Source organism: Grammomys surdaster, unplaced genomic scaffold (assembly GCF_004785775.1).
Source record: "Grammomys surdaster isolate TR1022 unplaced genomic scaffold, NIH_TR_1.0 189, whole genome shotgun sequence".
In the NCBI taxonomy this organism is placed as follows: domain Eukaryota; kingdom Metazoa; phylum Chordata; class Mammalia; order Rodentia; family Muridae; genus Grammomys; species Grammomys surdaster.
This window is the reverse complement of record NW_021604634.1, coordinates 4,547,741-4,563,287: the sequence shown is the minus strand read 5'-3', so window position 1 is coordinate 4,563,287 and position 15,547 is coordinate 4,547,741. Positions and strand designations below refer to the sequence as shown.

Below are 15,547 nucleotides of genomic sequence, written 5' to 3'. Positions count from 1 at the left end.
TCTCTCTCTCTCTCTCTCTCTCTCTCTCTCTCTCTCTCTCTCTCTCTGTGTGTGTGTGTGTGTGTGTGTGCACGTGTGCGTGTGCCTGTGTCTGTGTGTCTGTGTGTGTGTGCATATTCTTTCCAAGGCTATTTTCTCACATGAATTTCACAGATCCCGGAGCCAGAGTAACATTTGCTTACCAACAGCATGACACCAGGATAGCTGTATGAGTTTCTTTCTATGTTGGTTTTAGAACATTTTAGCCAAACTCTGCCACATCCAGCTGCTCGACGGAGAGCTTTCTGATAAAGTGTTAAATAGTCCTCCTTCCAAAACCTACAGTAATGTCCTGACTGTGCATTCTGAATCCTCCAAAAGTACTAGCAAGCTGGGAGTGAGCACACAGTAGGCCCCTCAGGAGGCAAGCCTGCTGAACATCTAAGAAGAGGCCTACCTGAGAACCATTGGTGCCTCTATTTACCAGGGTTCATCCGCATCAGCAGTGTTTGTATTCTCACTTTTATGACATAACATAAGGCAAGATGCCCACTCAATGACCAGCTCAGGTGTCCAGGAACTCAAGTGGTCTGTGAGGTTTGTGCAAGAGGACAGGAAATCTGTTCTTACGTGTCCTCCATAAGTCACCAGGCATGTGATTCCTGAATACTTTCATCAAAAGATCCTGTTAATGCTAACCAGGTTAAACTTTGAAAATTGGTTTGTGACAAAGAGATTCACAGTAAAACAAGCCAGTTTTGGCAGAGGAGATACCATGATCATGAAGGTGGTTTTCCTAGGGCAAGTCTGGATGTGCTGGCCCCTGTGATTTCCTCAAATGCAGGAAATGTGTGGTAGTGGGGGACTGTGTTCTTAGTCTACCCTGATTAAAAAGAAAAGGGAAAAAAGCCAGCTTTAATTAGGGTAAAATTCTTGAAGATAGTGTTTTGTCTGTTGTGAGTGTCATTTAAACATCTTTTATCCTCATGAGTAAGGCTGTTGCTCAGCCGGGTCAGCAACAACCATTCTCAGTTGTCATATTAAAAATATTAGAAAATATATATTAAATGTGGCCAGGTGGTAGTGATGCATACCTTTAATCCCAGCACTGGGGAGGCAGAGGCACGTGGATCTCTATGAGTTTGAGGCCAGCCTGGTCTACAGAGCAAGTTCTAGAACATCCAGAGCTACACAGAGAGACCCTCTCTTGGAAAAAAAATAATATGGGGCTGGGTTCATAGCTGAGAGTATGGTGCTGGGCTGGCTTGCGTAAGGCTCTGTACTCAACCCCAAGCATCGAAAACAAAACAAAAGCCAAAAGCCTAAATACTGATTAATACCATGTCCGTTTATTATATTATACAAAAGCAGTATTTTGAAAGGGTTTAAACATGTTTAAAAAGTGAATTTCACCACAGCTTAAGAAACACTGCCTTAAAATAAATCCTTAGGCAAGTAGTGTGTGTGTGTGTGTGTGTGTGTGTAGCCAAAATCATGCGGAAAGGGATGCTACTGTGTTGGGTGATCATATATTGCACAGTCTCCATGGTAAACAAAACATTTATTTCCACTTAGAATCAAACACTAACAGTGTCTGGTCAGTAGCCAGGATTCACTAAGGAAGGCCTGTCATTTGACTCCCAGCGCAGAGGCAGAAAAGTCGCTAAGCCTCAAAAGAATCCCAGAGCTTTCTGCCTTCTGGGCTATCTCACACTCACCTTCTTCCCAGCCTATCCACCTTTCTCCCCACAGCTCCTCCACTCCCGGTGGAACCTTCCCAGAGGAGAAGCAGTTGCCTCTGTCCCTGGCCTTGGAAATGGGAGCCTTGCACTGCAGGACAGGACAGGTTATTAGCTGTGAGGCCCTGCTAGCCTAGGCTAGCCTAGACCTGGGCACCTGTGTGGGTGTTCGCTTACTTCTGGCACAGAGTGATCTGCGCAGGCACCCATCAAAGAACAGAAACAGAAAGCAAGCCTTTGGGTGCAGGATGCACTGTAGCCTTTAAGAACATCAACCTTATCTGGCAAATTGCTGGTGGGTGGGATGAACGGATTCGGATGTCAGGAAACAGACATCTCCAGCCGTCGGGTCATAGCTTCAGGACTGGTGTAACCTCCGACTATCCTCCATAGGGATGCAGTCTGCGTGCACAGCCCTGGGAAGGGCATCTGCAGGAGCGAGAGAGGCAGTTCTCTGGACTGGAAGGGTCTTATATGAAGAGAAAAGGTGAGCTACGTCACTCTGTATGTGTTTAAAACTTCGAATTTTGTCTTTTTCTCCTCATAAGCCACTAGCATACCTTCCAAATCTTCAAGCTATCCCATCCTTCTTGAGTCCCCTTCCCTGTGACTTGTAGAGTTTTGGGTCCCTTTTCTGAGCAGAAGCAAGGTAGTAAGCATAAGGCTTGCTGGTTCCACTCTCTGTTGGGGAGCAATGTACAGTTTGGCTTGCTTCGTGTGAGTCAGCCATTGGAGAAGACCTTCATCAAATGTCCACAAGGAGCACATGGGATCACAGTGTAGGCTGACGCCATGGGTCTTCAGTCAGTCCACACAAATGAACTGCTCTACAGTCCTGCCCAGTCCTGCCCGTGGTCAGAGCTTACCCCAGCACTCTGCTTAAACTGTCTCCATCTCGGCAAGACATACTGCATCCGCAGACACTCGGTCCAGCTCAAAAGGTGCTTCGATGCATGGTAAAGTGTTTCCTAAAATTCCACAAAACGAAAAGCACTAAAAGCTGCCACTCCACATACTCCCCAAAGTAAATCATGCTTCTAAAGACACAACATTTTATTGCATTTAATTCCAGAAAAAATTAACAATTCGTTGTCAGCTAAACCACAGTCCTAGGGACACATTGAAAAGCTACGCCTCCATACAGGCTCCCCATGCCCACCCACTTACTTACCTCTGGATGTACACATGCATGCACTTCTGGGTGGGCTCACATTGATTCACCCATGAGCACAGATTCACAGGCACAATGACTGGCTCATGGGCATGTGTGCATGCACACGCACACACACACACACACACACACCACTCATAATTATGAGAATACGTTCAATCCCACTCACACAAGCGCATGCATATTTACACACAACATACGTACATACAATACACATTCATATGTACAAACCCACTCATACACTCATGGGTGCACACATATGCACACAATTATTTGCAAACATCTTCATCTGTATGTCCACAGTCATTCTTTAGCTTGCTAGTGGCTAACAGGGAAGAGCGGCTGCCTCTTGTCTCTAATGGCAAGGTATGTGTACAGTCCCCAGAGGGTTACATACTGACGACTCTGCTGAGGGAGTTACAGGCCGGTAGTCACCAGGAAACCAGATCGAACCAAGCTGGGCAGGAGCAAGAGAGGCCCACATCACAGCCTCAGAAGGGGAGTTCAGGTGCACACTTCAGAAGAGCCAATGCCTCTGACAGCTCATTTGCATAGCAATTACAGAAGGAGTCACTTGAAGGTCACTTCCTCTGTCCACTCTTGATGACAAAGGCAAGAGAGAGGCTACTTCTCTACCTCCTGCAGTTCTTTCAGAGTAGCCTGCAAGAGCCAGCGAAGCTTCCAGAACACACTGGAAGAAGCTGTCCAGGAATTCCCTGAGGGGCCCCCGTGGTGAGCACACTCCTGAACGGCCTGTTGTAGCTGCAGCTGAAGCTGGGGGGAGATGGTGGGGCTCCTGTGTGTTGAGGAGAACCAGTGGCGGAATATTTTATCACAGATGACCTGGGGGGTGGCAAGGGGAAGAAGAGAGACGTTGACTCAGGGAAGCAACTCCTTCTTGACCTCTGCTAGGTCTCAAGGGCACCCTTACCTTGCTCCTTTTGGGAAGCCCTACAGCCACGCAGCACTGGGAACTACAGTCTGCCCGAAGAGCTCTTCAGACCAGATTCACACACTATTTGCTTACAGGATTTAGGGTCCCCACTGAGGACCATGCCTGGGAGCTACACAGAGAATAGCACTTAACTTTCCCTTCAGGCTTTCCGTCAGCCTCATTTACCAAACACCCTCATACTCAAGAAGCACCTTTGACCTACATGTCCAACTCCTCGCAAAGGTATTATTATTTTTTTTAATATTTTTCCTTGTCTTGACTATCAATTACCCTTTTCCTATGCAAAAAAATTTTAGTGTCTAGAAAGATACCCCATAGCTCCAGTCCTCTCCAGCAGAGTCACAGGCAGGAGCTAAGGAGTAACAAGTAAGCCCAAACCTCGGTTCCCCTGAGAGGCCACAGCTCCCCTGAATGCTCTCAGAAACCGAATCTGTTTTCATCAGACATGTGTAATGGATTACATCCTAAGTGTGCATCAAACACCCATATGCTGAAGACTTAGTCACCAGCCTGTGGTGCTACCAGGATGTGTTGGGGCTGTTGAGAAGTGTAAGTTAGGTCCTTGGTGTGTGCCTTGCAAGGGATGCTGGGATGGAGGTCTCTTCCTCTCCCTCTTTGCTTCCCTGCCACCATGAGGTAAACAGCTCTTCTTTGCCATACACCCAGCCAGGATGCTGTGCCCCACCACTGACCCAAAAGCAGAGGATTAGGCTGACCATAGACTAAGCCCAAACTTTCCTCTTTATAAGCTGTTTGTACCAGGTGTTTTGTCACAGCGACTGAACTCTGACACACAAAGTGCATCTGTCTTTCCAATAAAGTACTGTCTAGCAAACATGAGATTATGTTGCAAATGCTGACCTTTTTCTGCTTAGTGCTTTATGCTACATTCCAAAGAAAGCTCATTTTCACTTCTGGAGCTGTGTTCAATGACAGCAGTCAGGCAGAGGGATGAGTGTGTCCCCATCCACTCCAGAGCCACAACGTAACATCACGATAAGGGTAGACACACTCATCTAACTCCCTGGAGCTTCAACTGGTACTTAATAGCATTTTAATGACTATTCCCAATCGGCAAAGGCATATTATTGTTGAGTTTTAATTAACATCATTTTAATTATGTCTTTAAACGATGGGCTGAAATATGAGATAATTTCCTAAATCCTTCGGCTGTGTGGATTTTTCATCTGTGTCTCATTACCCCTGCCCTCTCCTGCCAGTTTTCTTTGGCTCAAGGTTCCACTTACTTCTCAGTGAACCTGTAAGATCTGTGTGTGTGTGTGTGTGTGTGTACTTGTGTGTGTACATGTAGTATGTGTATATGTGTGTGCATGTGTATATATGTGTGTATTTGTGTGTATGTGTGTGCATGTGTATGTTCATGTAGTATGTGTGTATATGTGTATATGTATGTATTTGTGTGTGTGTGAATGTAGTATGTGTATGTGTGTATGCATGTGTGTATATGTGTGTATTTGTGTGTGTGTGAGTGTGGATATAGTATGTGTATATGTGTGTGCATGTATGTATATGTGTGTATTTGTGTGTGTATACATGTGTGTATATGTGTGTATCTATGTGTGTGTGTATATAGTATGTATACATGTGTGTGGATGTGTGCATATGTGTGTATTTGTATATGCATGTGTATGTGCATGTAGTATGTGTATATGTGTGTGCATGCATGTTTGTGTATACATGCATGTTTGTATACGTCAGAGAACAACTTGCAGGAGCCAGTTCTCACCACTATGTGAGTTCTAGGAATCAAAACCAAGATGTTGAGTTTGGCCAGTAATTTAACCCACAGAGCCATTTTGCCAGTCCTTAGTTTCTCAATGCAAAGACTTATGGATGAGACCAAAGATGATGGGGACTCTGGTGAAAACCATCTTGTGTGCATGGCTCAAGGACAGCAGAATCACGGGTCCATCAAGGGGTAGCTCCCCATGGAGGGGACTGAGATGGAACCCTGAAAGCCCACGTCATTGATTAGCCTTCTCAAAGATGAACCACCCAGCGACCATGGCACCTGACTCAGAAGTCTGTAGACCCTGTGGTGGTAGAGCCAGTGTTGCCTGGCCTGGACGAGAGCCACCCGATGGATAACTCTGTTGCACGGGTCTCTCCTTCATGGCAGGAAAGCTCCACAGTGTGCTTTCCTGTGCACGGGGCTTAATCTGCTTTGTTTCAGCTCAGGAGTCTCATAAGACCCTAGGTGTAAAGCTCTTGGGACAATGGGCTAGAGAGAAGCATGGCTGGAGGAGTGAGCTGAATGACAGAATTAACGACAGGTGGAAGTTTATAGGGCAAGGGGTCTTAGCTCTCATTCTTTCTGTGTGAGAATTTACAGGGAGGCAGACACTTGCAGAAAGAACGGATCTCCTTAGGTCTGAGGACACTTTGGTGGAGAACATGCCTCCTTATGGATCACTAAGGTGAGTGTGGCTGATTTGGCTGGCTCCTGCTTCCTGCTCTAAATGACCAACCTCTCAGAGAGAAGGAGGACCACTCTTCTCTTCAGCCCAGGGCATGCAAGTAAGTGCATTCCTCTGTCCCTTGCTAGAATCTCCAAACAAACGCTCAGAAGCTGCCTCAAGAGGAGCTTCAGGAAAGAGATAAGCCCACTGGGGGCTGTGTCGGGACTTCCACCCATCAGATCCTGATGGGCCGCTCAGGCAACCACCACCCAGGTAGTAAGAAACAAAGTGTGTCAAAGAACTCCCCCCTCCTGCCCTCGGGATGCAAGGAGCCCAGAAGCGTGCAGATGCAAAGGTCACATCCCCGGTTCCCTGGGCTGTTCACCTGCAGGTTGCTGTTGACACGACGGGCTCCACACTTGTTCACTCGCAGATCACACTTGGAGAAACAGTCAAAGAAATTGCAATCTTCATCTCCTGTGCAGTTTTGCTCAAGGATTTCCCTCATCTTAGGCTCAAAAAAGGCCATGTCTACGTCAATAGCTACCACCTGAAATCAAGACAGCACAGACAGCCATCAAATCGGAACCTGGGGCCTGCAGGAGAACCACTTATGGCTCCTTTTCCTGTCCTGATGTCAATGGGTCACAGGTGACTCGAGGGTTCACCACAGGGCTGTGACCACGGAGTCCACCTGTCAGGAGGAAATGCTCAGCTCATGACCTCGCTTCCCCAGGGTATTTACAAGTGCTTCCTTTGACACCGGCTATTATCATAGATCGTGTCCTAAAGTTTCACTGTAAAAAAAAATAAATCCTTTCATGTCACTAACTCAAGGATGGGGACTGTAGCCAGCCATAACGTTTTCATCTTTGGACCTTTCCTGGACTTTAAAAGTGAAATATGTACAATGCCTTAAAATGAATTTTTTCTGTTGCTTTTTTGAAGGTCATTTTCATTTGTACTTAGGTATGTGTGTATATTTGTGTGCAAATATGCCACATGTGTGCAAATGCATGTGAGGATCTCCTGAGGCTGGGTTAAAGGTGATTGTGAGCCATCCAACCTGGGTTCTAGGAACTGAAAATCAGGTCCTCCAGAAGAGCAGCTGGCACTTTTAACCACTGAGCTATCTCTCTAGTGCACACCTTCCATTTCTTTCCTGACCGTCTATGACATTTGTCAACATAAGCAACAGAAATAATCAGAGAAGCTTTCCCAGAGAATACTGAGTCTTGAGAATAGAATAGCAAAGTGCTGCCAGGGTGAGATGCAGTGCAGGTGAAATACAGGCTCACTGTTAGAGGTCAGGGAGAGGGGAAGGTTTTAAAGGCAAAAATAAGGGAGCGGAGGAGATAGCTTGGTTACTAAAGTGTGCTTGAAGACCTAAGTTCAATCCCCAAAATCCATGTATAAAAAAAAAAAGAAAAGAAAAAAAGAAATGTTGTAATTCCAGAGCTGTGGAAGCAAAAACAATAGATCCCTGGGGTTCAAGAGTTAACCAGCCTAATCTACTTGGTGACGTCCCAGCTAGTAGGAAATCCTGCCTATCATCATCATCATCATCATCATCATCATCATCATGATTATTATTTAAAGGTTCACAGCTCCTGAGGAATGACTCTGGCCTCCACACATACACAGACAGGCACACTCACACATATGAGTGCGAACAACCCAATTCACAAGACAAAAATAAGGAGAGTAACACCAGAGGTTTTGAAACAAGAGTCCTTGGTCACAGTGATTGACAATTATGGCATCTGTCCAAGGATCAGTGAACAGTAATGGGGCGGACGTCCTGTGTCTTTGCAGAAGTGTCTTGTTCAAGGCTGTGGTAGCTTCTGTGAAAGCCTGTAGATGTGACAGAGTCCATGGGACCCTCACTATTAGGCATCAGGCACAGTGTTTCCCCTCCCCCTCCCCCTTGTTTATGTTTGCTGTGAGAATTCCATTTTGACCCTGCTAAGTTTCACATTTCTTCTCAGCTATCTGGGTGAGGATTACAAATGCTTCGAGAGATACATAATTGAGCCCCAAGACTGTGAACAATCACAGGCTGCTGTTTACGGCACATCAACACACCGAACAGATGATCAGCATAAATAAGCCCGGAGCCAAGGGCATCAACCACTAATTCCACTGTCAGAGTAAGAACTTGAGGACCGCTGGAACTTCAGATTTATCCTTCTGGCTTTCGACCAAATGGGTTTCAAAACCAGAAAAAGAATAACTTATAAATTACGCAGATTTTCCTCCACCACCTGGATACCAAAAAAAAAAAAAAGTGAGCTGAAATTTGCAAGAATCTGGAGTCTGCCCAAGTCCCACAGCTGATAGCTTTGAGATAAGAAGTCATTTCAAAATGTGACATCTTTGACTGAACTGGCTTCCCACAAGCCCTCACAGGTCATTGTGAAAATGTCAGCCGCCCTCCCCCCCAACCCAGTAGCATCTCAGAGAGGGTTCATTCACTGGTGTCATTTGGCTTCAGAAGGGCGTGTTTTCTCATTTCTACCTTTGTTTTCTTCTCTTCACTCAGGGTGGTGGGGTGGGGATTATCAGTAAAACAGCAGAAGGGAGGTAAACTATTTTAAAACCTGCAGAACAATGAGAGTAAAGTACAGAGAACCCCTCCTCCTTTCATGATCTTTGCCTAATAATGAACTCAGTCCAGGCAAATAGGCCATTGCTATCTATTTGTTTTGAGGGAGTTAACCTTTTTTTAACAATATCTTTTTATTTAGTCATTGACAATTTCATGCATATGTTCCATGCATCTCGATCATATCTACCCCAAGTCTTCCTTCCTATGTCCCCCACACCTGCTGATCTCTGAGTTCAAAGCCAGCCTAGTCTAGAGAAGGAGTTCTATCTTGAACCTCATCATCCCATTCCCTTGCCAAAAACAACAACAACAAACAAACAGATTGTAAGTGGTACATAGACATATATCAGGCAAAACAACCAGGCACATAAAATAATATAACAGTTTTTAGTTTTTCAAATTAATGAGAGCTATGCTAATGAACCTGTCTTTATAATTTGTTACCAGGTTGAGGACCCATCTCTCTGATTTCTGGCACTTTCTCCAGCCTCAGTTCCTCCTCAGCCTCATCCATGCACTGTTCCTCTCATCTCCCAGTGAGAGATTCATTTTTAATTTATACTGCGTAGCCTAGAATAAATTGCAGCTTCTGTGTTCCTAAAATAAGAACAGCAACAAAACAAACAGGAAAACTTTCACAATATTTCTCAGCATCAGGAGAATCACAGAACTCATCCTGCACAAAATGGCATAAATAGTGTCTGCTGCTTGAACCTGGTCTGGGCACCAGACTCTCTTCCCCACTGAGTGAGTTGTTCTTGGTCTCCTCACACAGTTTCTCTCTCTCTGTGTCTCTCTGTCTCTCTCTGTCTCTCTGTCTCTCTCTCTGTCTCTCTCTCTCTCTGTCTCTCTCACTCTCTCTGTCTCTCTCTCTGTTTCTCTGTCTCTCTGTCTCTCTCTCTCTGTCTCTCTCTCTCTCTGTCTTTATGTCTCTCTGTGTCTCTCTGTGTCTCTCTGTCTCTCTGTCTCTGTCTCTCTCTCTGTCTCTGTCTCTCTCTCTGTCTCTCTCTCTGTCTCTCTCTCTCTCTCTCTCTCTCTGGAAGCATCTCTCTTGCTTGAAAGGCATGCTTGTGAGGTTTAGGGTTACCTTCCTTTTCTAAGCTGTTCATTTGTACACACTTCATAAATCCTGAAGGCCCGCACCGGAAGACTTGGAATCTTCTGTTCCTGTGGCTCATCTATAAGAACACCCCCCATTCAGGGCAGGAGTCAGCCAGGGGTCAAAAATAGAGCCCACCTTTTGGAAGCAGGAGTGCAGTAATTCTTAAAGACCACAGCGAAGGTGTCTTGTTTGTTAGCTCTGTGTGTGTGTGTGTGTGTGTGTGTGTGTGTGTGTGTGTGTGTTTGAGACAGGATCTCATTATGTACCCCAGTCTGGCCTTGAACTCACCACCCTCCTGCTTAGTCTTTCTGAGTATTGGATTGGCTCATAGTTGGTGCTTTGTCTTCACCCAGAGTCTCAGAGTCAGTAGGTCTGAGGTGCAGTATGAAAATTTACATTGCTGGGCTGGTAAGATGAATGACCAGGTAAGGGCACTTGTCACCAAACCTGAGCACCTGCATTCAAACTATATGGTATTAAGAACAGAACCAACTCCCACAAATTGACACCCAACCTCTCTGCATATGCTGTGACATGTATGCCCCCCCAAACCCAGAATAAATAAGTAAATGTAATTTAAAAAATAGAATTTGCATTGCTAGCAGCACTGTAATGTTGAGGATACCCACTAATATACCCGCAGGGAGGAGCTGACTCCTGATAATAGTGTGCGCCTCATGAGCTCCTCCCTCCTTCCACTGTGGGTCACAAATAGCCTTGATGTCTCTCTGGCAGGCAGTCACACAGGCTGCTAAGAACTCAAGGGGACAATGGCCATGCCATGCCCAGAGGACAGCATTCCACATTACCACATCCCTAAGACTCGAGTGATTATATCCCCCGTATCAGGAGGCTATGCTGTCAGGAGTTGTAACAGCTATATCCATATCTCAAGTGACTTTTCAGAAGTGAAAGGCAACTGCTCCCCTTCTTCCTGCATGATTCTGCTCACTATGCTGAGAAGCCTTAGCTAGAGTGGCAACCAGTCCCAAAACAGCAGCTGGTAGGATACTAACTATATTGGGGGGCTTCATCTGAGAGACACTGGCAGACCCACAGCAAGGCATAGTACAGGACTGAGCTCCCCCAGAGCTTCCTGCCTAATGCGCACACTCTGATGGAGCCCCCCCCAACCTTCTAGAACCAACCAGAACAACCCCCCCACATCCATCTTTTCTCATTTAAAGCTGCCCCCTGGGTCTGCATCCCCTCCAGGGCACCCACAAACTGGGTATTGGGAGGACATAGTGAGCAAGGACAAAAAATTGATTACATACAACACTGATGGCAAATTTAGTTCTCTAGATTCTAAGCTGCTTTTAAAAGGCTATGTCAATACAGTGCAGCCTGCCATGAAGCCCCACAGCACAGCAATAACTTATTGTTATTAATAATTATAATAATAACTCAATATCCTAACCAAGATGGAGCGCTTATTCCTCCACCATGAGCCAATCTCCAAAATGAGCAATCCGGTTTGAGTGAACAAAGTCGCTGCAGCCCTGAATGGCCAGGGTACAACCCTCCTCCCCACTGCTGACTCTATGCCTGTGACGTCACAGGCTTCCCATCACCTTTCCCCGTTGGGTGGCCCAGCACGTGACCATGGAGGCAATGAGACCAGGGTTAGGAAGCACATCAGGAACCTGACATGCTACTTTTAGCTGAGAGAAGAGAGAGTCTGATACTATCTAAAACATACACGTCTCTCTGTCACTTCTTATCCACCACAGTATATCTCTGGTGCAGCTGCATAGCCCCAGAGTCGAGGATAAAATGGTGCCTTCCGTCTGCAAGAGCTGCAGGGGTAAACATTCCTCTTTTCCTTCCCTGCTAGCAGACACTAGAACTCCGCCTGTCTCTCTGGATGTCTTATGTGCAGACCTGGAACTGACTACAATCTCTCCAGAAGAGTAATGCCGGCTAGCATTGAGTATTCTCAGCACACTGGTGCTATGGACACACAATGCCTGGCCTGGAAGAACAGCTTCCCTCCACATCATCTGCAGCCTAGGAAGTCTGTCCTCTGCAGACCACAGATGCTGTAGCAGCACTAACTAGTCCTCAAAGCTGCCCTCAAGGAAGTGAGACATCTCCTCCGCCCCCTGCCTGACTCAGACACCTGTGGGTTTCTTCACTGGACTGGACCTCTCCTCTAAGAGCTAAAGATGCATTTGTTTAAATCCTTTTGTAAACCTAGCAAGGAAGTGGTCCGGAATGGGAATCACCAGGAACCACAAGGCTGCCCAAAGTTATACCCGACTTCCTTCTGGAGGCCAAGAACTCATTTTCTCCCACACAGACCAGAATCTCTTCTCTTACCACAACATGGCAGCCTGCTTCCACTCACCGTGAAGTCCCTCTTGATGGCGAAGTTCTCAGGTTTGACATCACAGAGGTGGAGGCGGTGGGAAAAGTCACTGTCGAAATGGCTCACCATGTCCAGGAAGCTGAGGGCAATGTGGCTAATAGCCTGTGCTTGGCCAGCATCATCCAGTGGGAAGAGAGCCTTGTGGTGAGGGCTACCAGCAGCCAAGTACTCCACTGCATAAAAGTGACCACAGGATCCCAGCACGGGTAGGATGTGGCGGCTCAGATCTGGCAACAGGCTGAAGTACACATATTCCTCCTGTTGGAGCAGTGACCATGCACTGGCCAGCTGTTGACGCCAGCCAGGGCCCTGCCTGGCAGGCCACAGCGGGGCTATGCTGTTGTTGGGCAGCTCCAAACCTAGTGTGTTCTTGACCTCCCCTGCTACCATCAGCAGCAGCTCAGCCTCGGGGATGCCTGGAGCATCTGGCCCTGCTTCCTCCTCCAGCAGATTGAGGGGTGGGAAGCTGGAGAAAGCCTCCCTTTCGGATTTGAGGACAACAGTCCGGCCGCGCCACTGGGCCTGCAGCACCTTTTTACCACGCTCGTAATATAGGCAGCGTTGATACAGCAGCTCCCCGCCCACACACAGGTCCTCGCACAGGGCGCCCGTGAGCCAGCCACCGCGGTAGTCCTGGCACTGGAACAAAGGGAACAGAGGGTCAGGGCAGGGCATGGATTGCGGGCAAGGGACTTTGTAATTAGCCGAGGAAAGAAAATGTCCGTGAAAATGTCCATGAACCCGTATTGGAGATCACCCAGAAGGTAGGCTCAAGTGATTACCTCTGACCTGTGAGTTTCTCAGCCACCCCTTAGCAGAAACATGGATTAAATATTGCATCTGCTTAGAATATGTACTGACTGTTTCACCAGCCATCACTTCTCTATTATACAGTATAGCAAGTACCTCCATTGTAGTGGTATCAAAGGAAGCGCAGAGGTGATTCAAAGCATAGGGAAAGGTGTACACTATGCAGACACTAGGCTGCCGTAGAAGGGACCAAAACCCTTGGGTTGATTTTTGATATCCAGGGAGGTTCTAGAATTGGTTCCACACTTATACAAAGGGACAACACTGATTTGGTAAGCATCTCATCAGGATTCTGTCACTCAGTCTAGCTAAGGACATGACCTTCAAAACCACACATCCAGAGTCAAGAGCTCATCCTCTGGGGTCGAGCTGGATGCACCTGAGAACATCTGAACCCTGGAAGAACAGACCCAGGCCACGACCATCAACTTTGACTCCACACTGGAGGCTTATCCAGAGGCTTTTTAACATTCCCATACTGGAACAGTTAGTTAAGTTGAATGAGGCCCCGGAGTTTCGTCTGCCCCTTGGAGTGACCACAGTACTGTCCCTTCCAAACACACTGGTGTTTGCTATTTTCAAACATGAGGTGTTTATGTTCCTGAAGCCCTCAGGATGTCAGATAGCATACCTCCAGGCTCACAGAGTGGACGTAAGGCACAGGGTGCAGTGTCTCGTGACACACACTTTGGAAGCATGGAGACAGTCTGCGATTGTAGCAGCAGTGAAGAAAGATCCCAGAAGCCTTAGATGGGGTGTCACTTCTAAACACCATGGGGCTCCAGGACAGAGCCACTCAGAGGGAGGGGGAATCTGGTGACCTTCCCTACCATGTCATAGATCCCTAGGAAGACTATCCTGTCTGACTATCCATCAAGAAAGAAGAAGGCACAGGAAGGAGCACGGAGTGAGGGGAGAAGAATCACAATTCTCTTCTTTCATCTTCACCATTTTTCATGAAGCCCAAATTTCTAGATTTGTGCATATCACAAGATGAGAATATTTCCTAAGCCCGCATAAGTGAATCCCTCCATATTAGCAAATACAAGCCGCTGTCCTCTCCCAAAACATCTACAGCATATGAACCCACATTCATTCACCTTACTTCTTACATGGTCCTAAGACAGGAATAAAATCTTTTCATCCCATTTTGCTCATTGTAAAACGCCTGGATGATCCACTGTGGACACTAAGCAGTGTGGCACACTGAACAAACCACTGGATGAAAAGCCGTAGTCTGAAGTCTAACTGCTGGGCTGCAGTGTTCCCAGCATACCTCCTACCTGGTCAGGGCCTCCTACTCCTCCTCTATACCTTAGCTGTTCTGCCTTCCTTGAACAGTGAGAGTGACTGTACAGCCCTGTAAGACACACATGGGGGAGGTACAAAGGATGCCCAGGGCCGGGCTAACAAGATGACCTTTGAACCACAATCAGATATGTCAGCGAGTTCTTTGCAAAGGCAGGCGGGTAGTTTCACATTAGTCAGCTTTATTGTTTGTGAGTTGATTATAAGATGTGCCTTCAAGTCAAGAAAATAAACTCCTAGTGCTTAGATACAAATAATTTCAAACCCAAAAGCTGTCTGGAAACCACAAGCTTTCATGACTCATTTGGCCACATGTGGTGTCAAGCGAGGCTGAAATGACGGGGCGTTTACAGCCGCTGTTAGACTCTGACTGCATACATCTAAGGATTAAAATCTGCCTGGTGACCGGTGCTGCCCCACATGCAAAATATAATGTACACACCACACTTCCTCTGCACCATGCAAAAATTCCAAACCACGAAGGAGTTAAGAATGTTGTGGACATTTATGAATACTGAAGATGGAACATTCAAAAGGCCCGTTAACAAAGAACACACCTATGCTTGAAAGTGGTGCCTGGATTGTCTGACCACTTTAAGATAGTGACTTTGCAGCAGTCTCAAAACCTGAAGCCACCGGTCCAAGCTGCCCATCCCCACCGGCTTCCTGCTGACAGGTCTCTCTTGTCACGATGCCCTTTAGATCTCCGTGAAGCACAGACACTGAGGATCACACTAGTCAAACACCATGTGACAAGCCTTCTCGTAACAGAGCTCTGCAGAAAGTCTGGGACCCAGAGCTGACGAGGTGGCTAAGCAGTCCATCCTGTCGCTCTTGCAGAGGATCTGAGTTCAGTTTCCAGAGCACACATGGCACCCCACAGCCATCTGTTCTATTCCAGAGGAGGGTCTGACACCCACTTCTGACTCAGACACCAGGCACACACATGGTACACATAAATAAATGCAGTTAAAGCTTCTATACATGAAATAAAATAAAAGTTTAAAATAGAAAGTGCTGGGCCTGGTCTCCCAGCTAGAGAATAGCACCATAAGCCCAGAGTTGTACTGCTGCTGCTGGTAGT

General features: G+C 46.7%; 1 protein-coding gene and 1 pseudogene across 1 annotated transcript in view; one reads left to right on the top strand and one right to left on the bottom strand.

Annotated features, from left to right (window-relative positions):
• Positions 1–731: 731 nt before the first annotated feature.
• LOC114622574 lies at positions 732–865 on the top strand (annotated as a pseudogene).
• Positions 866–3,513: 2,648 nt separating this feature from the next.
• The window catches only part of Dipk1c (divergent protein kinase domain 1C), a 19,775-nt gene continuing 7,741 nt past the window's right edge, over positions 3,514–15,547 (bottom strand). The window contains exons 2-4 of the mRNA XM_028768918.1: positions 12,325–12,984; positions 6,650–6,814; positions 3,514–3,732 (exon numbers count right to left, since the gene is read on the bottom strand). Of these exons, the coding sequence (XP_028624751.1) occupies positions 3,514–3,732; positions 6,650–6,814; positions 12,325–12,984 (1,044 nt within the window). The remainder of the gene's footprint in view (positions 3,733–6,649; positions 6,815–12,324; positions 12,985–15,547) is intronic.